At 44.9% G+C, this 23,826-nt stretch overlaps 1 protein-coding gene and 1 long non-coding RNA gene across 2 annotated transcripts in view; one reads left to right on the top strand and one right to left on the bottom strand.

The window, feature by feature from the left end:
* PHEX (phosphate regulating endopeptidase X-linked) overlaps nucleotides 1-23,826 on the top strand; it is a 353,675-nt gene that overhangs the window by 103,638 nt on the left and 226,211 nt on the right. Inside the window, exon 4 of the mRNA XM_077294604.1 lies at nucleotides 14,916-15,002. Within this exon, the coding sequence (XP_077150719.1) occupies nucleotides 14,916-15,002 (87 nt within the window). The remainder of the gene's footprint in view (nucleotides 1-14,915; nucleotides 15,003-23,826) is intronic.
* LOC143815436 (uncharacterized) overlaps nucleotides 1-23,826 on the bottom strand; it is a 43,452-nt gene that overhangs the window by 6,991 nt on the left and 12,635 nt on the right. Inside the window, exons 2-3 of the long non-coding RNA XR_013223750.1 lie at nucleotides 12,478-12,564; nucleotides 8,618-8,730 (exon numbers count right to left, since the gene is read on the bottom strand). This is a non-coding gene — a long non-coding RNA (uncharacterized LOC143815436). The remainder of the gene's footprint in view (nucleotides 1-8,617; nucleotides 8,731-12,477; nucleotides 12,565-23,826) is intronic.

Here is a 23,826-nt window from a genome sequence, read left to right as displayed (position 1 = left end):
ATACCTTAAGTAGCAAAGTCACTGCTATAGAGGATATATAAGGCTCAGAGTCCCTCCACCCCGATTCTAATTTTGCCTCGCTTCTTCCCATGGTGTTTCTAAGTGTGGGGACATTTTTCTAGATATAGCGTCCTTGTTTTAAAGAGAACATGACATTTGGTACTAGTTTGAGCCAATGACGGAGGGTTGGGCAGTTGTCCTAGTAGTGGACAACCCCTTTAATAATCCAATTAAAAGTTAAAAAAGAAAAAAGTTAAAAGTGAGTGTTCCTTTAAAAATACTGAAGTGAACCCTGTCAAATACAATGACCCTAAAACATTCAATAAAGTGCAATACTGCACACATTAGTGAAGTCACGGGCTATGCATGCCCATGTGGAAAAAGAACAAATATAATGTAAAAATATGTTATTCGCATTTATCATTGATTGTACAATAAATATAAGTGACAATAATGTTTGGTAACTATATATATATAATTGTCTAAGGTCCACTTCCGTCTGATGTCTGTCTGTCTGTAACTTCTGTCTGTAATGGAAATCCCGCGTCGCTGATTGGTCGCACCCAGCCAGCCTGAAAAAACTGGACCGCCTCTTTCTCTGGATCAGAGAAAAACAGAGATACAAGAGCTTCTGCTTCAACTTCTTCATCCACCTGCCACATGGAGTCTGAAGGCATCTTTACAGGAAGCATCTTCTGCCCATAGTTCTGAGAAAATTTTTTAAGCGACAGAGATGTTTCTGGGAACTGGTCACTGGTATTGTCACTGGAGGTGTGCGTTGATGGTGCCACTGCTTCCTTTACTTCAGTAAGGTCAGCACACCGTGACTCAGTAGCCAGCTGATTAGGTGTCGGACCGGAACGGGAAGCAGAGTATCCGGCTTAGAACGACCGACGGGCGGACTGGTCAACAAGTGGAAAACAAATTTCTTCAAATATAATGCTCCAATTTGGAGCTGTAGTTGTCCCTTCGACACTGGACTGTTCATAAGTAGGGCTTGGCCATCACCAAACACCTTCACAGGATTCTGGAGCAGTGGAACAGGAACCACACTTAGACTCCGTCTGGTTGCAAACTGTCACACTCACTCCCTGACTGGTGGGCATGAGCTCGGGGGGTTTGTGGCCCCACTGAGCCACAAACCAGACTACCCTGGAAGCGGTGTGACTAGGACAGCTGCCTTGGTTTTCACTGGAGCCTCTGATGGTAAGGTCAGGCTTGTGCGGCAGGCAGCTGCCAGGTTCTACTCCAGGGTGTTGTCTGGCTGTGGCTGCTGATCCCACTTGAGAAACAGGAACACCAGGACAGGTGCAGGAGACAGGCAGGACTGGAAGATGAGCACGGCTGAAACTCGGATGAGTAGGCAAGCAGGCACTGTTAAGACACAGGGCAGGCAGGCATGGCTGAGACACAAGGCAGGCAGGCACGGCTGAGACACAGGGCAGGCAGGCACAGCTGAGACACAGGGCAGGCAGGCACGGCTGAGACACAGGGCAGGCACGGCTGAGACACAGGGCAGGCAGGCACGGCTGATACAGGGTAGGCTGGTGTGTTGAGGGAATAGGTAGGGACCTGTTCACACAAGAGGTGCAGGTTCGAAAGCAAGCAGAAAGGAACGAAGTATGAAGGAACAAGTTTGGGCCTGTTCACACAGGAGGTACAGGTATGGATGCAAGCAGGAAGGAACAAAGTAGGAAGGACCAGGTTGGGAGCTGTTCACACAAGAGGTGCAGGTACGAAAGCAAGCAGAAAGGAACGAAGTATGAAGGAACGAGTTTGGGCCTGTTCACACAGGAGGTACAGGTATGGATGCAAGCAGGAAGGAACAAAGTAGGAAGGACCAGGTTGGGAGCTGTTCACACAAGAGGTGCAGGTACGAAAGCAAGCAGAAAGGAAGGAAGTATGAAGGAACAGGTTTGGGCCTGTTCACAGAGGAGGTACAGGTATGGATGCAAGCAGGAAGGCACACAGTAGGAAGGAACAGGTTGGGACCTGTTCACACAGGGGGTGAACCGCAAGGTATGCGGAGAGGAACTGCAGCAAAGAGATGCTGCAGCAGCAAGAGCCAGCATGATGCAGAACCACAGGAGTATGGAGCACAGGCAGAGCCGCAGAGAGACAAGGGTTGAACCACAAAGTGCAGAGCCAAGAGCAGAGTGAAGGCACAGAGTGCAGAGCCAAGAGCAGAGCGAAGGCACAGAGTGCAGAACCAAGAGCCAAGAGAAGAACGAAGCCCCAGAGTGCAGAGCAAAGTCACAGGTTGCAGAGCAAGAAGCAAAGCAAGGTCACAGAGTGTGGTGCCGAGAGCAGAGCAGAGAGGCACTGCAGGGAAAGAAACCACAGACAAGGAGACAGAGGTAGGACAAAGTTCAGACAAGGTAATGATACTATATGAGGTACAGAAACAAAGACACAGGGATCAGGATATTCTGCCTCCTGGAGGGCAGACAGACAAGAACAAGGCAAGGAGTAAAGCCTTCAGATAAGGCAAAACACAGAACAAGGCCTGGCAGCTCAGAAGCAAAACACTAACTCAGTTTAACACATTGCACAGGCGCCGTCCACAGGGTGGAGCTGCCCTAAATACTAGAGGCCTCTTGATAATTGGTCAGGGACACATTAGACAGGTGCACCCTGATTCCATAAGAACCAGAGAGTTCTGGCACCGCCCCCTATGCACACAGCCAGGAAGCATGCAGAGAGCAGGCAGAAAGCAAGAGACACAGAGCATTGAGCCGGCAGCAGACAGAGACCACAACATGACCTTGAGCAGTGGGTAAGATGGTGTGTGAGGCCATGCAGTGATACCGGCAGAGTTGTTACATCCACTCTCATAGGTGTGGAGCGCATATTCATTACCTTAATGAGCATTGCCAAGTGATCGCTCAGCATCGGAAGAGCTGCTGGAACCCAGAACCATTAAGATGCTGTGAAGGCACTGGGTCCACCGAGATGCTGTGAGGGCATGCTGGAGGGTGAGTAGGATAGGGGAAAAGGAGCATGCATACCAGGATGGGACAGGGGAGCCATGCATTGCAGAACAGGGACTGGGGAGCCATGCATAGCAGGACAAGGTTCGGGGAGCCATGCTTACAATGACAGGGAGCAGTGAGCCGTGCATACCAGGACAGCGATGGGGGAGCCATGCATACCAGGACAGGAGGGGACAATGCATACCCGACTTATACTCGAGTCAATAAGCTTACCCAGTTTTCCATGGCAAAATGAGGTGCCTTGGCTTATACTTGGGTCAGCTTATACTCGAGTATATATGGTAAGTTATCATGCATGTAATATGTAGGCACACGTTCATACTGGCCACTGAACAGACAAAGCTGAAGATAAAAACAAAATGAGTAAATACTCTGTAGCAAATAAATAAATAAATGGCAATAGTGCATGAAAATAACATAGGGTACTTAGTTAACATAATTTTTATTAAAAAAACATAAAAACCATCCCACGGCGTCAAGCTGACCCTATTTGGGACAGTCCTAACCTCTGGTATTAAATGTATTACATATGTCAAATTCATGTATGTTGTAAATGTAAATAAGGACCGAGCAGGACCAAGACAGAGATTGGACACCCAGACATGGGCAGCTATATAAACTTATATTCCAGTTCATCTCTTTAGGTTTTTATTTCAGGTTTTTGCACTCTGTGAAAATGAGGCCTCGCTATTCTTGGCGTTTGACACTACGTTTATATACAGTTGAAACTAGAAGTTTATATACAGTATATAAAAACACCTATGCATGTTTTTCTTAATATCTTACATGAAATCAGAATAAACCTTTAACGTTTTAAGTCAAGTAGGATTACCATAATTATTAATATTTTCCAAATGCCAGAATAATGAGAGAGAGAGAATGGTTTAAGGCATTTTTATTACTTACTGCAAAGTCAAATTTTACATACACTAAGATTACTATGTCTTTATGCAATTCTGGACAGCCCATATGATGATGCCATTTGTTTGGAAGCTTCTGGTAGGTTTTTTAGCAACATGTGAGTTAATTAGAGACACACCTGTGGATATATTTTAATGCACACCTGAAACATACAGCTTCTTTGTGTAGCATCATGGGAAAGTCTAAAGAAATCAGCCAAAATATCAGGAGAATTGTGGACTTGCACAAGTCTGGCTCATCCTTGGGTACAATTTCAAGATACCTGAAGGTGCCTCGTTTATCTGTACAAACAATTATACGCAAGTACAAACAAGATGGGAATGTCAAGCCACCATACCGCTCAGGAAGGAGACAGGTTCTGTGTCCCAGAGATGAACATGCTTTGTTCCGACATATGCATATCAACCCAAGAACAAAAGCAAAAGACCTTGTGAAGATGGTGGCGGAAGCTGGTAAGAATGTGTTAATATCCACAGTGAAATGAGTACTGTAACATCATGGGCTGAAAGGCTACTCTGCCAGGAAGAAGACATTAAGCCAAAAGAAACATAAAAAAGCCAGATTAATGTTTGCAAATGCACACAGGAGTAAAGATCTTACTTTTTGGAGACATGCCCTGTGGTCTGATGAAACTGAAATTAAACTATTTGGGTGTAGTGATCATCATCATGTTTGGAGGAAAAAGGGAGAAGCTTGGAAGCCTAAGCGCACCATCCCAACTGTGAAACACGGGAGTGGCAGCATCAGGTTGAGGTGTTGTTTTGCTGCACAACAGACTGGTGCACTTCGCAAAATAGATGGCATCAAGAGAAAAGAAGATCATGTGGCAATACTGAAGAAACATCTCAACACATCAGCCAGGAAGTTAAAGCTTGGGCAGAAATTGGTCTTCAAAATGGACGATAACCTGAACCATACTGCCAAAATGGTAACAAAATGGCTTAAGGATAACAAAGTCCATGTTTTTGAGTGGCCATCACAAAGCCCTGATCTCAATCCTATTGAAAATGTATGGGCAAAGCTGAAAAGGGAAGGTGACCTACTAATCTGGATCAGTTACACCAGTTTTGTCAGGAAGAATGGGCCCAAATTCCAACCAACTGTTGTGAGAAGCTTGTGGAAGGATATGCCAAACATTTGACCCAAGTCATTCAGTTTAAGTGCAATGGTACCAAGTACTAATGAAATGTATGTAAACTTTTGACTTTGCAGTAAGTAATAAAAATGCCTTAAACATTTTCTCTCATTATTAGTGTTGAGCATTCCGATACCGCAAGTATCGGGTATCGGCCGATATTTGCGGTTCGGAATTCCGATACCGAGATCCGATACTTTTTTGATATCGGGAATCGGTATCGGGATCGATATTAATGTGTAAAATAAAGAATAAAAATGAAAAATATTGGTATACTCACCTCTCTGACGCAGCCTGGACCTTACCGATGTAACCGGCAGCTTCCGTTCCTAAGAATGAGCGCTTGAAAGACCTTAGATGACGTCGCGGCTTGTGATTGGTCGCGTGAGCGGTCACGTGACCGCCACGCGACCAATCACAAGCCGCGACGTCATCTGAGGTCTTTCAAGCCCTCATTCTTAGGAACGGAAGCTGCCGGTTACATCGGTAAGGTCCAGGCTGCGTCGGAGAGGTGAGTATATCAATATTTTGTATTTTTATTCTTTATTTTACACATTAATATGGATCCCAGGGCCTGAAGGAGAGTTTCCTCTCCTTCAGACCCTGGGAACCATACAGGATACCTTCCGATACTTGGTGTCCCATTGACTTGTATTGGTATTGGGTATCGGTATCGGCGATATCCGATACTTTTCGGGTATCGGCCGATACTATCCGATACCGATACTTTCAAATATCGGACGGTATCGCTCAACATTACTCATTATTCTGGCATTTGGCAAATATTAATGATTATGGTAATCCTAATTGACTTAAAACTAGAAAGGTTTATTCTGATTTCATGTCAGATATTGAGAAAAACATGCATATGTGTCTTTTTATATAGTTTATATAAACGTCTAGTTTCAACTGTAGCTCTCAATGGCTTGGTGCCCATTATGAAAAAAAGTTTTTTGCTTATTTTGCAAATATATATGTATAACATATGTTAATATTCTTTCACTATAAAAGTTGGACTGGTAGCTGATTTCACAATTTCAGAGTAGCTCCAAAGCTAGCTGCTTGACTCAGTTTATTATTAGTTAAAGAATCACTCCTCCCATCAAAGTTTTTATCTTTTTAATTTATTGCAATCTTCATATTATATAGAGTGGGGAAAAAAATATTTAGTCAACCAACAATTGTGCAAGTTCTCCCACATAAAAAGATGAGAGAGGCCCGTTATTGACATCATAGGTAGACCACAACCATGAGAGTCAAAATTGAGAAAACAAATTCAGAAAATCACCTTGTCTGATTTGGCAAGATTTATTTTGCAAAATATGGTGGAAAATAAGTATTTGGTCACCTAAAAATATGCAAGATTTCTGGCTATCACAGACCTGTAACTTCTTCTTTAAGAGGCTTCTCTGCCCTCCACTCATAACCTGTAGTAATGGCACCTCTTTGAACTTGGGCATCACTATGGTGACCAAAAAGCTGTCGAAGGACACCAGAAACAAAATTGTAGCCCTGCACCAGGCTGGGAAGACTGAATCTGCAATAAGCAAGCAGCTTGCTGTGATGAAATCAACTGTGGGAGCAATAATAAGAAAATGGAAGACATACAAGACCACTGATAATCTCCCTCGATCTGGGACTCCATGCAAGATCTCACCCTGATCAAAATGATCACAAGAACGGTGAGCAAAAATCCCAGAACTACACGGGGGGACCTAGTGAATGACCTGCATAGAGGTGGGATCACCATAACAAAGGCTACCATCAGTAACACACTATGCCACCAGAGACTTAGATCCTGCGGTGCCAGATGTGTCCCCTGGTTAAGCCAGTACATGTCCAGGCCCATCTGAAGTTTGCTAGAGAGCATTTGGATTATCCAGGAGAGTATTGGGAGAATGCCATATGGTCTGATGAAACCAAAGTAGAACTGTTTGGTAGAAACTATCATGTTTGGAGGAGACAGAATGCTGAGTTTCATCCAAAGAACACCATACCTACTGTGATGCATGGGGGTGGCAACATCATGCTTTGGTGCTGTTTCTCTGCAAAGGGACCAGGACGACTGATCCGTGTACATGAAAGAATGAATGGGGCCATGTATCATGATATTTTGAGTGCAAACCTCCTTTCATCAGCACGGGCATTGAAGATGAAATGTGTCTGGGTCTTTCAGCATGATAATGATCCCAAGCACACTGCCAGGGCAACGAAAGCTTGGCTTTGTAAGAAGCATATGAAGGTCCTGGAGTGGCCTAGCCAGTCTCCAGATCTCAACCCCATAGAAAACATTTGGAGGGAGTTGAAAATCTGTGTTGCCCAGCGACAGGCCCAAAACATCACTGTTCTAGATGAGATCTGCATTAAGGAATGGGTCAACATACCACCAACAGTGTGTGCCAACCTTGTGAAGACTTACAGAAAACGTTTTACCTCTGTCATTGCCAACACAGAATATATAACAAAACATTGAGATGAACTTTTGTTAATGAACAAATACTTATTTTCCACCATAATTTGCAAAATAAATCTTGCCAAATCAGACAAGGTGATTTTCTGGATTTGTTTTCTCAACTTTGACTCTCATAGTTGTTGTCTACCTATGATTAATTACAGGCCTCTCTCATCTTTTTAAGCGGGAGAACTTGCACAATTGGTGGCTGACTAAATACTTTTTTCCCCACTGTAGCACTGTGTACTTACAATTGCTCATTTTGCCTTTTTACCCAGCTAATTATTTGCTTTTCTCTGCTATATGTAGAAACAGGAAGTCATTCTTTCCTGTATTTATTATTCCCCTCTTCATCTCCTGACCCAGATGCTCCCTCCTCCCCCTTGCCAGGTATTTTTGCAGTGACTCATGAGTCATGCACAGAAAATAGACCTCCTGTTTCTACATCGAGCTTAGAAGGACTCAGCTGGTCAGTTTTTAATCATGTGATGTCATAGGCCTAATAGAAAAGAACCGAGTAGAAAGGCAAAATGAAAAATTGTAAGTACACAGCGCTATATAATATAATTACTGCAATATATTAAAAGAGTACAAATTTTTTTGAGTTTGCTTCTTTTAACCCTTCTTTGCCACGGCTAATTCATGTACCATCACTGGTATAGAGAGGGAGATGAATGTCCCTGTCTGTATGGAAAAAATAGGATGAGGGAGTTTTCTGAACAGCGATTGCTGTACTAAAATCAGCACAATAATGCAGTTAGTGTTTGCTTATTGTCATCTATTTTATAGCCTCTGGATACATCCAATTCCTTACTAGTATTTCCCGTCAATATGAATGAGTGTACTTGAATACTGGACATTTATGCAGTGCTACATTTGCTGTTTTTTGTTTAGCAATTGTTATTAAGGATTGTTTTTCAATGTTGTTAAGTAGAACATTTTGCTTCTTTGTGTTGTACTCTGTGTTTTGATGTCTGTACTTTATTTTTTATTTCCTCACTGATAGTTTTATGGTGCATGAATTACCATACACCATATATCAGCTGAATCCACCGCTATTATATGTTCAAACACAGCCGGAAGGCAATAACATCACTATAAAGTAAAATAGCTAACCTTTTGCCGATGATTCATCATAAGCTACTTTTGCTGACGATGTGGTGCACACTGGTGTTTCAGAAAGTGGCAATATTAGTCCTATTTCCCCTTACATACATTTCTCGGCTCATCTAAATTTGGTAATAAATAAAGCCTTATATGATTATCAGTCGGCATTTGCAAGGTCCAGTATCTGGGCTTCACAGCAGAAAACATTTGGAACCCACATGTAAGCATAGTAACAGAAACAATATCTACAGCCAATGAAATAAAGCTCAATGTTCCAGAACATTCAGAACAAAGTTATTAAAAATACAATGGACAAGTTTATACATAATTACAGTACATGTTGTATGTGGTATACCATCACGCAAAATGCTGAAATTCTGTGATGAGCTCTGGTGCAAAATTTGGACCTTCCCCCGAATGTTGGTCAGATGTATGGGTCCTTGTAGCGTTTTAAATCCTATAAAGACATATATGCTCGCTCACCTATTTCACTATGTAGTCATTTCCACCAGTGTGTACTAATATACTTCCTCCTGGTATATACAGTATGTCCTACATCCTGGGCCCCTTCCTGGTATATATGTCCCCCATCATGGTATATATGTCCCCCATCCTGGGCCCCTTCCTATTATTTCTGTCCCCCATTCTTGGTATATTGTTGTGAACTCCGTTTTCAGGCTCCCTCTTGTGGTCACAGATGGTATTGTGTGACTTTGGTTTTTTGGCTCCCCCTGGTGGTTTGGTTTATTATCCTGTGGGTCTGCTGGATCAGCTGCCTCGTTATTCACCAGGGAGGCTCCTATTTAGCTCTGCTTCACTTCCACTTGTTGCCGGCTGTCAATGTATTCAGTGCTATTCTGATTACTCCTGATTATCTCGTTTTCTGCCTCTTCAGGATAAGCTAAGTTCTGTTTGAATATTTTTTGCTCATCTGCCTGCAATATGATTTCTGTGTATGATGAGTCTAGTCCAGCTTGCTAACATGTGATTTCTTTTTGCTGGTAAGCTCTGGGGTACGGAGTTGCTTCCCCCGCACCGTTAGTTGGTGCGGGGGCTCGAGCAATCTCTGCGTGGATATTTTGAATAGGGTTTTTTATTGACCGCACAGTTTCCTTCCTATTTTCTGCTATCTAGTATTAGCGGGCCTCATTTGCTAAATCTGATTTCATCTCTGCGTTTGTGCTTTCCCCTTAACTCACCGTTAATATTTGTGGGGGGCTATTCTATGTCTTTGGGGTCTTCCACTGAGGCAAGTGAGGACTTACTTTCCCTCCAGGAATAGTCAGTTTCTCAGGCCGTGACGAGACGTCTAGGATTTTTTAGGTAACGTTCCACGGCTGCCTATAGTTGTTTGCGGATAGGATCAGGTTGCGGTCAATCTAGTTACCACTTCCCCAGAGCTAGTAGTCTGTTCAGTTACTTAGCTAGTCCGACCTGCGATCCTTGCCACTAGGATCATAACAGTATATATATCCCCATTCTTGGTATTTTTTCCCCATCCTGGTATATATGATGCCCATTCTGATATTTATGTCCCCATTCTGGTATACATGTCTCCATTCCTGGTATATATGTCCCCCTTCTTGGTATATATGTTTCCTATATTGGTATATATATCCCGCTCTGGTATATATGTACCCAATATTTGGCTTGTTCCTGGTATATACGGTATGTCCCCCAATCCCTTTCTCATGTACGTAACCCCTTTCTCATGTATAGAACCATGAAATTAATGGTGCTATATAAATTAATAATAATAATCCTGGTAAATATGTCCCCAATAATGGGCACCTTCCTGTTATTTATGTCCCCCATCCTGGTATATATGTTTCCCATCCTAGGATATATGTCTCGCATCCTGGTATATATATCCCAATACTCGTGCATATGCCCTCCATCCTGGGCCCCTTCCTTGTATATATGTCCCCAATCCTGGCCCCTTGAGACATTTTCTGGTATATCTGTCTCCCATCCAGGTATATATGTCCCCATCCTGATATGTATGTCCCCCATCCTGGGCCCCTTTCTGGTATATATGTCTCTCTTCCTGATGTATCTATCCCCATTCCTGGTATATATGCCTTCCATACTATTCCCATACTGCTATATATGTCCCCCATCTCGTATATATGTCCCCCACCTGGCATATGTCCCTTCATCCTGGGCCCATTCTGTTATATATGATTCCCATCCTGATATATATATATGTCCCTGGTATACATGTTCCTCGTTCTGGTATATATGTCACCCATCCTGGTAAATATAACCCCCATCCTGTGTTCAATACTTGTATATTTGTCCCCCTTCCTGGTATATATGCCCCCCATCCTGATATATATGTTTCCCATCCATTCCATCCTGGGCCCCTTTCTGGTATATATGTCTCCATTCCTGGTGTATATGCCTTCCATACTATTCCCATACTGGTATATATGTCCCCTATCTCGTATATACTGTATGTGCCCCTCCTGGCATATGTCCCTTCATCCTGGGCCCATTCTGTTATATATGATTCCCATCCTGATATATATATATGTCCCCCATCCTGGTATACATATTCCTTGTTCTGGTATATATGTCGCCCATCCTGGTAAATATAACCCCCATCCTGTGTTCCATACTTGTATATTTGTCCCCCTTCCTGGTATATATGTCCCCCATCCTGATATATATGTCTCCCATCCTGATATATATGTCTTCCATCCTGGTATATATTTCTCTCCTCCTGCTATATATGTCCTTGTTCTTGGTTTACAGTGTATGTCTTCATCCTGGTATATGTATATGTATATATAGGGCAGCACGGTGGCGCAGTGGTTAGCACAGCAGCCCTGCAGCGCTGGAGTTCTGGGTTCAAATCCCACCAAGGACAACATCTGCAAGGAGTTTGTATGTTCTCCCCGTGATTGTGTGGGTTTCCTCCAGGTTCTCCGGTTTCCTCCCACATTTTAAAACCATACTGATAGGAATTCTAGATTGTGAGCCCCATTGGGGACAGCAGTTACAATGTGTGCAAACTGTAAAGTGCTGCAGAATATGTTAGCGCTATATAAAAATAAAGATTATTATAGTTATTATTATTATATGTCCCCCATCCTGGGTCCATTTTGGCCACATATTCAGCTGCTTCCTGCACTACAATACCAATCAGTGGCCAATCAGAGTCTGGCAGCTGACATCGGCATGCTATGGTGATTGGTGATGCATAGCATCACTATCATGAGATGACAATGTCTGGCATGCCGATGTCAGCTGCAGGCCTGTGATTGGCTAGCAACATGTATTGCAGTGCATGGATCTGGAGAGTCTTTGTCCTCAAAACACTTTAGCTGAATGTCAGTCCTCAGTTGCACTTCCAGCTGAAGTAGGCATTGGGGATGGCAGGCCCCTCTCCTGCCCAGTAGAAGTCGCAACCTCTGTGACCATGATCATTACAACCCTGTTCCTGTAGAGGCTAAAGAGACTGAAACCCTGTATGTGTTCCTTATATTTTATTTATCCTTATAAAACAAAAAGATCAATCATATATTTGGCTTTTTTAAAAGGATTTTCCATGTTAATACGGAGGACTTATCCATGGAACAGGTCATCAATATCAGATCGGTGGGAGTCCTACATCTGGCACCCTCACATATCAGCTGTTATCAGCTATTCTGCATTTTTTTTATAAGGGCCACTGCGCAGTGAATAAAACCGTGTTGTTCCTGCTCCATATTTATTTACAGCAGGCCACCATGATGCTAATAACAGTTGATTGGTGGGGGTGCTTGGGGTTGTCAGATTAATGCAGATTTGTGCACATTATATGTGCTGAAATCCAACTGTAATCCATGTGTGAACAATGCCTTGAATGTATAATAAAAGTGTACCGTAAGCTGTTTTCCACATTTATCTCTTCGCATCAGATGCTTTTCTTGTCCTGATGAAGAAGTCTGTAGTACTTCGAAACGCTTTGACTAAATAAAGAAAAAACACAGTCTGGATTTGAATTTATTATATGGGATACCAGCAGCTCAGATTAGCCACAAATCCTCTTTATCTATATACCGTATATACTCGTGTATAAGCTGAGTTTTTCAGCACTTTTTTGTGCTGAAAATTTCCTGCTCGGCTTATACATGAGTCACGGTCCCAGAAAGCTGGTGGGGGAGGGTGAGCGGCAGAGCAGTGGGTCACAACAGAGGCCGGAGCTGGCGGCTGTGGCTAAAGCTTGTGCGGCTGCTGTAATAGCGCACAGTGCCTGCCGCAGCTGCCGGCTGCCAGCACTCATCATACTCACCTACCGGTGTGCCCTTTTTGCTGGCACTGCATCTCGTTCCGGCCGCCGGCGCCTGCAGCTCTTCCAGCTGAGTGATCACGTGGCCCCACTCATTAAGGTAATGAATATGCATGCCTCCCCACTCCAATAGGCGTGGCGCCATATTCATTACCTTAATGAGCGGGGCTGCGTGATCGCTTGGCAGGAAGAGCTGCTGGAAGCCGGAACAAGATGCAGTGCCACCAAGGGAGCGCAGGTAGGTAAATATGATTTTTGTTTTAACAGGAATCATACATAGGGATAAGGGGATAAGGAGCCATGCACACCAGGACAGGGACTGGGGAGCCATGCACACCAGGACAGGAACTTTGGAGCCATGCACACCAGGACAGGGACTGAGGAGCCATGCACACCAGGAGAGGGACTGGGGAGCCATGCACATTAGGACAGGGGAGCCATGCATACCAGGACAGGGACTGGGGAGCCATGCATACAATGACAGGGACTGGGGAACCATGCATACAATGTCAGGGACTGGGGTGCCATGCATACCAGGACAGTGACTGGGGAGCCATGCATACAATGACATGGACTGGGGAACCATGCATACAATGACAGGGACAGGGAGCCATACATACAATGACAGGGATGGGGGAGCCATGCATACCACAATAGGGATTGGGGGACAATGCATACCCGACTTATACTTGAGTCAATAAGTTTACCCACTTTTTCATGGCAAAAGTAGGTGCCTCGGCTTATACTCGGGTCGGCTTATACTCAAGTATATATGGTATACAGATTGGCATGCCAAAACTGAATTAATGCTGGCATCTCTAAAAAAGGCAACTCAGCACTGATTATAAAATATCTTGAATGTACAATGGGATCAGCCAACAATAGTATTATATTACTACCAACCTAGGACCTCGTTCACACATTCAGTGTTTTACATCGGTATTTGTAAGCCAAAATCAGGAGTGTGACAATCAGAGGAAAAGTATAACAGAAACACATCACCGCTTCTGTATTTTTCACTCACACCTGGTTTTGGCTTACAAATACTGACCAAATACTGAATGTGTGAATGTGGCCTTAGCTGCAGTTTTGTATTCCTGTTTCAGTCCTACGATACTGTCATCAGTTTGTGTTATACAATGGTCAAAATGCTGTATAACTCGGACGAGGATCATAACACAATGCTCGGACCGGCTGTATAGAAATCATGCTGTCACGCTCTGGTTGGGTTGCAATCCTCGTCCTAGTTATATGTCTGTCTGACTCTTCCTTTAGGACAAGTCTATAAAATCTATAAAGTTTGATGTAGGTGTAAACATCCAAGAGAATGAGCACCAGGGAATTGAATGTGGCATGCAATGTCTGGCTGTGTCCCACATGTATAGCAGACACGTGGGATTTTATGGACACAGACTGATGACCACAATGGAGGACTGATACATGAAAACTTTTTTTATACAATTTTACACTTTTTAAGCAGCTTATATTTGCAAGATCATATAATCCAAGGTTTGAATTAGTGCGTTGAACTCTTACACAAGACAAAGCATTACATGTAGGCTCGGACTGGCCAATAGGGTAACAGGGGAATTCCCCAGTGGGCCCCTGTGCAATGTGGGCCCCAAACCCCACTGTATGGGCAGTACTTGGAATAATTCACTTGATTCACTCTGTACAGAAAAAAGCAGCATCTCATCGTTCACTAACCAAATTACACAGTTTATTATTATTATATAGAGATGTAGGTGTATTTGTGAACGAGGGTAGTGAAATATTTGTACGCAGGTGAAAAGTGGGCCCCCCCAAAGTCAATGTTACTGGTGGTCCCTTGGCACCCCAGTCCGACACTGTTTACATGTGACATACAGCTCCACTCCGCACCTCGCCTCTCGCGACTAACACAAGGGACGCATTGATTGTTGTGTATCTAATTTGTCATGCCTTATACTACTGTCATCACAGTGTTCAGAGAACTACACAATGATATTCTTCTTGAGAGCAGTAGACAAACTGCTATTGTTTATTCCCCAGCTCTTCTGGAGAAGCCTATCAGCAAAAGGCGGGATTCAGAGGCCGCACAAAAGGCAAAGACATTTTACAACTCCTGTATGAATGAAAGTAAGTGACCTAATGATCTCGCATAACATTAATGGATTGTGTTTTCTGTTGATAGCTGAAATGAATATTAGAAGTACTGCAAAAAAACCTAACCAGACCCCCCTTACAGAATAAAGCAAGTGTTAACAGGTACAAGCTGCTAAGACTGCATAATATGCACACATTGGCCAATTCATTTGTGCCCACCAGCCATGACAAGAAGTACCTTTCTTTGGTAGGCCCTTAAACCTAATATTTACCTAACATGCCTCTCCTGGGCCAAAAGAGTATAATTACAAGTAAATCAGTATGTTATTTCAGTATTATCCTTCTTAGATAGCACTAGCTAAATTCACAGTGTGTGTATTTATTGATGTACACAAGCTTGACCAATAAACCGATTAACGTTTGTGATTGTGATAGAGATATGAGACCAAAAGTCCCTGTAAAACTGAATGGTCTGGTAGGTATTGGTGTCACAGAAAAGACAATGGATTTAGTGAATAGATATGCCTGCAATACGACTCACTTAAGGTACCTTCACACATAACGATTTCGTTAACGATATCGTTGCAACGTCACGCTTTTTGTGACGTAGCAACGATCCCGCTTAACGATCTCGTTATGTGTGACAGCGACCAACGATCAGGCCCCTGCTGGGAGATCGTTGGTCGTAGGGTATGATCAGGACCTTTTTTTGGTCACTGATCACCCGCTGTCATCGCTGGATCGGCGTGTGTGACGCCGATCCAGCGATGTGTTCACTGTAACCAGGGTAAACATCGGGTTACTAAGCGCAGGGCCACGCTTAGTAACCCGATATTTACCCTGGTTACCATTGTAAAAGTTAAAAGAAAGTACATACTCACATTCCGATGTATGTCACGTTCCCCGTCGTCAGCTTCCCTGCACTGACTGTCAGCGCCGGCCGTAAAGCAGAGCACAGCGGTGTCGTCACCGCTGTGCTCTGCTTTACGGCCGGCGCTGACGACACAGTCAGTGCGGGAAGCTGACGGCGGGGGACATGACAGACATCGGAATGTGAGTATGTAGTGTTTTTTTTTTTAACTTTTACAATGGTAACCAGGGTAAATATCGGGTTACTAAGCGTGGCCATGCACTTAGTAACCCGATGTTTACCCTGATTACCCGGGGACTTCGGCATCGTTGAAGACAGTTTCAACGATGCCGAAGTCATTCCCCTGATCGTTGGTCGCTGGAGAGAGCTGTCTGTGTGACCGCTCCCCAGCGACCACACAACGACTTACCAATGATCACGGCCAGGTCGTATCGCTGGTCGTGATCGTTGGTAAGTCGTTTAGTGTAACGGTACCTTTAGGTATTGCTTCCAGCCTGGCTTAGGATATCATAAACATGAGAATGAATGACCTCGGGGAGATCAAAACATCCAAAACCGCGGAGACACCATCACGTGTTTCTCAACGCAGTGATCCAGAACACTGCCCCCATCCCTTATGGGAAATATGCAAATGCATGTAGAAAAGCCGCAGAGACACCTGTTATGATCCCTAGTGGCTGAGGATCACAAATAGATCAGCAAGTGATTAAACTAAGGACGAGCTCTAGGGAGATGGTAACTGGACTGATCGCAAATCTGAACCTATCCAAAACAACTAGAGGTAGCCAGTGAACGTGCCTAAAAAATTCCTAGACGTCTCGAGCCAGCCTGAGGAACTAGCTACCCCTAAAGAGAAAGAAAGACCTCGCTTGCCTCCAGAGAAATAATCCCCAAAGATATAGAAGCCCCCAACAAATATTAACGGTGAAGTAAGAAGAAGGCACATACATAGGGATGAAATCAGATTCAGCAAAAGAGGCCCACTAGTACTAGAAAGCAGAAAATAGAGCAGGGGTCTATGCGATCAATAAAAAACCCTTACAAAATATCCATCCTGAGATTTCAAGAACCCACACACCAACTAACGGTGTGTGGGGAGAAACTCAGCCCACTAGAGCAACCAGCAAGCGAGGGAATTACATTTTAGCAAGCTGGAACAGAAAACATGATAAACACTGCTGATCAAAAAATGAGCAAACAAAACTTAGCTTATCCTGGATGGACTGGGAGCAAGGTAGTCAGAAGGAATCTGAGTAGCTCTGATTACATCGACAGCCGGCAACAAGTGAAAGTAAAACAGAGCTATATATGAACCTCCCAGAGGATAACGAACCAGCTGATAGCCAGAGACCAGCAGGATAACAGACAAAGCCACCAGGGGGAGCCCAAAGCAAAAGTCACACCATACCACCAGTGACCACAAGAGGGAGCCTGAACACAGACTTCACAACAGTACCCCCCCTTGAGGAGGGGTCACCGAACCCTCATGAAAACCACCAGGGCGATCAGGATGAGCCACATGGAAGGCACGAACCAAATCGGCTGCATGAACATCAGAGGCGACAACCCAAGAATTATCCTCCTGACCATAGCCCTTCCATTTAACCAAATACTGGAGCCTCCGTCTAGAAATACGAGAATCCAAGATCTTCTCCACCACGTATTCCAATTCTCCCTTAACCAGCACCGGGGCAGGAGGCTCAACCGGAGGAACCACAGGCACCACATACCTCTGCAACAACGAGCGATGGAACACATTATGAATAGCAAATGATGCTGGGAGGTCCAGACGAAATGACACAGGGCCAAGGACTTCCAGAATCTTATAAGGACCGATAAACCGAGGCTTGAACTTAGGAGAGGAGACCTTCATAGGAACGAAGCGAGAAGACAACCACACCAAGTCCCCAACGCGAAGTCGGGGACCCACACAGCGACAGCGGTTGGCAAAGAGCTGAGCCTTCTCTTGAGACAACTTCAAATTGTCCACCACATGATTCCAAATCTGATACAACCTATCAACCACAACATCCACTCCAGGACAGTCAGAAGGCTCCACCTGACCCGAGGAAAAACGAGGATGAAACCCTGAATTACAAAAGAAAGGAGAAACCAAAGTAGCAGAACTAGCCCGATTATTAAGGGCAAACTCGGCCAACGGCAAAAAAGTAACCCGGTCGTCCTGATCAGCAGAAACAAAACATCTTAAATAAGTCTCCAAGGTCTGATTAGTTCGCTCGGTTTGGCCATTCGTCTGAGGATGGAAGGCCGACGAAAAAGACAAATCAATGCCCAATTTAGCACAAAAGGTCCGCCAAAATCTAGACACAAACTGGGATCCTCTGTCAGAAACAATGTTCTCAGGAATCCCGTGCAAACGAACCACATTTTGAAAAAACAGTGGAACCAACTCGGAGGAGGAAGGCAACTTAGGCAAGGGCACCAAATGGACCATCTTAGAAAAACGATCACACACCACCCAGATGACAGACATTCTCTGAGAGACAGGGAGATCTGAAATAAAATCCATGGAAATGTGCGTCCAAGGCCTCTTCGGGACAGGCAAAGGTAACAGCAAACCACTGTCTCGAGAACAGCAAGGCTTAGCCCGAGCACAAATTCCACAAGACTGCACAAAGGAACGCACATCCCGCGACAAGGAAGGCCACCAAAAAGACCTGGCCACCAAGTCTCTGGTACCAAATATTCCAGGATGGCCCGCTAACACCGAAGAATGAACCTCGGAGATGACTCTGTTGGTCCATCTATCTGGGACAAACAGTCTCTCCGGTGGACAGCGATCAGGTCTATCCGCCTGAAACTCTTGCAGCACACGTCGCAAATCTGGGGAGATGGCAGACAAAATCACCCCTTCTCTAAGAATACCAGCCGGCTCTGAATCTCCAGGAGAGTCAGGCACAAAACTCCTAGAAAGAGCATCAGCCTTCACATTCTTCGAACCAGGCAGGTACGAAACCACAAAATCAAAACGAGAGAAAAACAACGACCAACGAGCCTGTCTGGGATTCAGCCGCTTGGCCGACTCGAGATAAATCAAATTCTTGTGATCAGTCAAGACCACCACACGATGCTTAGCTCCCTCGAGCCAATGTCGCCACTCCTCAAATGCCCACTTCATAGCCAACAACTCCCGATTACCGACATCATAATTCCGCTCGGCAGGCGAAAACGTTCTTGAAAAGAAAGCACAAGGCTTCATCACAGAGTCATCGGAGCTTCTCTGCGACAAAACCGCCCCCGCTCCAATCTCGGAAGCATCAACCTCCACCTGGAAGGGAAGTGAGACATCTGGCTGACATAAGACCGGAGCCGAAGAAAACCGGCGCTTCAGCTCCCGAAAGGCCTCCACAGCCGCAGAGGACCAATTAGTCACATCAGAACCTTTCTTGGTCAAATCCGTCAAAGGCTTAACAACACCAGAAAAATTAGCTATGAAGCGACGGTAAAAATTAGCAAAACCTAAGAACTTATGAAGACTAATAAAAGAAAATGGATCCGCGCTACAGTGATGTGGAAATGACCAAGGATGTAGATTAGTATATATAGGAATACCCAAGCGGTATTACGCCGTATAGATGCACAGTGTGTCAGCGGGAGGTCCCCCACCACAGCCTATAAACCACCATAAACCAACCTAGATGGATGTAAAATTAAATCGAATCTGAAACAGGGTTATACTCCATCCAAAGAAATACAATGCGGACTCACCGTGATGTAATGAGGACTCGGCGTGCAGAAGAGAATGTGGTCTGGGCTGGGTGGCAGGATTGGTCCGGTGGGTGTGCAGGTAGGCAGGCGGGCGAGCAGGGAAAAGCAGCCGCCAGGTGGCGTGTGTTGTGTGGGCTGCGTAGAGCCAGGGACGGCTCCGGCCGGTAGCGTCCCTGGATACGAGCGGGAGAGAACAGGGGGCGGAGCTCGCTGGCACAGGGCTCAGCGTGTGACGTCACTGAGCTGGAGAAAGGTACGGGGAGACAGAGGGACCAAAAAACCGACGCGTTTCGAAGGGACAACGTCCTTCTTCATCAGGGTTACCTGTCCCTTGTGATGCCCCGATATTTAAACCCCCCACCTGTCAATCACAACACACAACCCGCCCAAATAGCCTGCTAATGGAAAAATGCTGCAGAAGGAGGACCGACACATTAGAGTCACTAAAATGATGGATGCAGCATTTTTCCATTAGCAGGCTATTTGGGCGGGTTGTGTGTTGTGATTGACAGGTGGGGGGTTTAAATATCGGGGCATCACAAGGGACAGGTAACCCTGATGAAGAAGGACGTTGTCCCTTCGAAACGCGTCGGTTTTTTGGTCCCTCTGTCTCCCCGTACCTTTCTCCAGCTCAGTGACGTCACACGCTGAGCCCTGTGCCAGCGAGCTCCGCCCCCTGTTCTCTCCCGCTCGTATCCAGGGATGCTACCGGCCGGAGCCGTCCCTGGCTCTACGCAGCCCACACAACACACGCCACCTGGCGGCTGCTTTTCCCTGCTCGCCCGCCTGCCTACCTGCACACCCACCGGACCAATCCTGCCACCCAGCCCGGACCACATTCTCTTCTGCACGCCGAGTCCTCATTACATCACGGTGAGTCCGCATTGTATTTCTTTGGATGGAGTATAACCCTGTTTCAGATTCGATTTAATTTTACATCCATCTAGGTTGGTTTATAGGCTGTGGTGGGGGACCTCCCGCTGACACACTGTGCATCTATACGGCGTAATACCGCTTGGGTATTCCTATATATACTAATCTACATCCTTGGTCATTTCCACATCACTGTAGCGCGGATCCATTTTCTTTTATTCGTTTGCATTTCCCTCTTGACAGTACCAGCTCCTCTGTCTTGGCTCCTGCAGCACAGTGATTCCAGTCAGGTAGCGCTGGTGTATTTTCTTATATCACAACTTATGAAGACTCTTAACCGATGTAGGCTGCGTCCAGTCATGAATAGCCTGAACCTTGACTGGGTCCATCTCAATAGTAGAAGGAGAAAAAATGAAACCCAAAAAAGAAATCTTCTGGACTCCAAAAAGACATTTTGAGCCCTTCACAAATTAAGCATTGTCACGCAGGACCTGAAAGACCATCCTGACCTGCTTAACATGAGACTCCCAATCATCCGAAAAACCAGAATATCATCCAGATACACAATCATAAACTTATCCAGATATTCACGGAAGATGTCGTGCATAAAGGACTGAAAGACTGAAGGAGCATTAGAAAGTCCAAAAGGCATCACCAGGTACTCAAAATGGCCTTCAGGCGTATTAAATGCAGTTTTCCATTCATCACCCTGTTTTATACGCACAAGGTTATACGCACCATGAAGATCTATCTTGGTGAACCAACTAGACCCCCTAATGCGAGCAAACAAATCAGTTAACAATGGCAAAGGATACTGAAATTTGACCGTGATTTTATTCAAAAGGCGATAATCAATACAAAGTCTCAGGGAACCATCCTTCTTAGCCACAAAAAAGAATCCCGCACCAAGAGGGGAAGAGGACAGGCGAATATGTCCCTTCTCCAAAGACTCCTTTATATAACTCCGCATGGCAGCATGCTCCTTCACAGATAAATTGAAAAGTCGTCCCTTAGGAAACTTACTACCAGGAATCAAATTTATAGCACAATCACAGTCCCTATGAGGAGGTAGAGAATTGAGTTTGGGCTCCTCAAATACATCCTGGTAGTCTGACAAAAACGTAGGGACTTCAGAAGGAGTGGACGAAGCAATTGACACCACAGGAGCGTCACCATGAATTCCCTGACAACCCCAACTTGACACAGACATAGCTTTCCAATCCAGGACTGGATTATGAGTCTGCAACCATGGTAGACCCAACACGACAACATTATGCAAATTATGCAATACAAGAAAGCGAATCACCTCCTGATGAACAGGAGTCATGCACATGGTCACTTGTGTCCAGTACTGAGGTCTATTCATAGCCAATGGCGTAGAGTCAATTCCCCTTAGTGGAATAGGGAATTTTAAAGGCTCCAAATCAAAACCACAGCGCCTGGCAAATGACCAATCCATCAGACTCAGGGCAGCACCTGAATCTACAAAGGCATTAACCGGGTAAGATGACAGGGAACAAATCAGGGTAACAGACAAAATGAACTTAGGCTGTAAAGTACCAATGGTGACAGATTTATCAACCTTTTTTTTGCGCTTAGAGCATGCTGAGATAACATGAGCTGAGTCACCACAGTAAAAGCACAACCCATTTTGCCGTCTATAATTTTGCCGTTCACTTCTGGTCAGAATTCTGTCACATTGCATAGATTCAGGTGTCTGTTCAGAAGACACCGCCAAATGGTGCACAGGTTTGCGCTCCCGCAACCGCCGATCAATCTGAATGGCCAGAGTCATTGACTCATTCAGACCTGCAGGCGTAGGGAACCCCACCATGACATTCTTAATGGCTTCAGAAAGACCTTCTCTGAAATTTGCAGCCAGGGCACACTCATTCCACTGAGTAAGCACCGACCATTTCCGAAATTTCTGGCAGTACACCTCTGCTTCATCTTGCCCCTGCGAGAGGGCCAATAACGCTTTTTCAGCCTGGTTCTCAAGATTAGGTTCCTCATAGAGCAATCCAAGGGCCAGAAAAAACGCATCCACACTGAGCAATGCAGGATCCCCTGGCGCCAATGCGAAGGCCCAATCTTGAGGGTCACCACGCAAAAAGGAAATAATAATCTTATCTTGCTGAACGGCATCACCAGAGGAACGAGGTTTCAAAGAAAGAAACAACTTACAATTGTTCTTAAAATTCAGGAACCTAGATCTATCTCCAGAAAACAACTCCGGAATAGGTATCCTAGGCTCAGACATAGGACTGTGAACAACAAAATCCTGAATACTTTGAACTCTAGCAGCAAGATGATCCAGACTGGAAGCCAAGCTCTGGACATCCATGTCAGCAGCTGAACTCAGAGCCACACCAAGATTAAGAGGAGGAGAGAAGCTAGCACAGCAGCTAGACACACGGCAACAACAAGAAAAAAAAAAAAATTCTCAAGGCTTCTTTTCTCCTGCTTCTGCCATGCAATTAACACTTTGTTGGCCGGCTGTACTGTTATGATCCCTAGTGGCTGAGGATCACAAATAGATCAGCAAGTGATTAAACTAAGGACGAGCTCTAGGGAGATGGTAACTGGACTGATTGCAAATCTGAACCTATCCAAAACAACTAGAGGTAGCCGGTGAACATGCCTAAAAAATTCCTAGACGTCTCGAGCCAGCCTGAGGAACTAGCTACCCCTAAAGAGAAAGAAAGACCTCGCTTGCCTCCAGAGAAATAATCCCCAAAGATATAGAAGCCCCCAACAAATATTAACGGTGAAGTAAGAAGAAGGCACATACATAGGGATGAAATCAGATTCAGCAAAAGAGGCCCACTAGTACTAGAAAGCAGAAAATAGAGCAGGGGTCTATGCGATCAATAAAAAACCCTTACAAAATATCCATCCTGAGATTTCAAGAACCCACACACCAACTAACGGTGTGTGGGGAGAAACTCAGCCCACTAGAGCAACCAGCAAGCGAGGGAATTACATTTTAGCAAGCTGGAACAGAAAACATGATAAACACTGCTGATCAAAAAATGAGCAAACAAAACTTAGCTTATCCTGGATGGACTGGGAGCAAGGTAGTCAGAAGGAATCTGAGTAGCTCTGATTACATCGACAGCCGGCAACAAGTGAAAGTAAAACAGAGCTATATAGGAACCTCCCAGAGGATAACGAACCAGCTGATAGCCAGAGACCAGCAGGATAACAGACAAAGCCACCAGAGGGAGCCCAAAGCAAAAGTCACACCATACCACCAGTGACCACAAGAGGGAGCCTGAACACAGACTTCACAACAGACACCATCACGTGTTTCTCAACGCAAGCAATGAATAGCCAGGTCTTTCACCGGGAAGGAACAACCACGGGAAGGGCAGCATCCAAGAA

This window comes from Ranitomeya variabilis, chromosome 3, assembly GCF_051348905.1.
Source record: "Ranitomeya variabilis isolate aRanVar5 chromosome 3, aRanVar5.hap1, whole genome shotgun sequence".
Taxonomy (NCBI): Eukaryota; Metazoa; Chordata; class Amphibia; order Anura; family Dendrobatidae; genus Ranitomeya; species Ranitomeya variabilis.
Note: the sequence above shows the minus strand (reverse complement) of the source record. Positions and strands in the feature narration are given on the sequence as shown.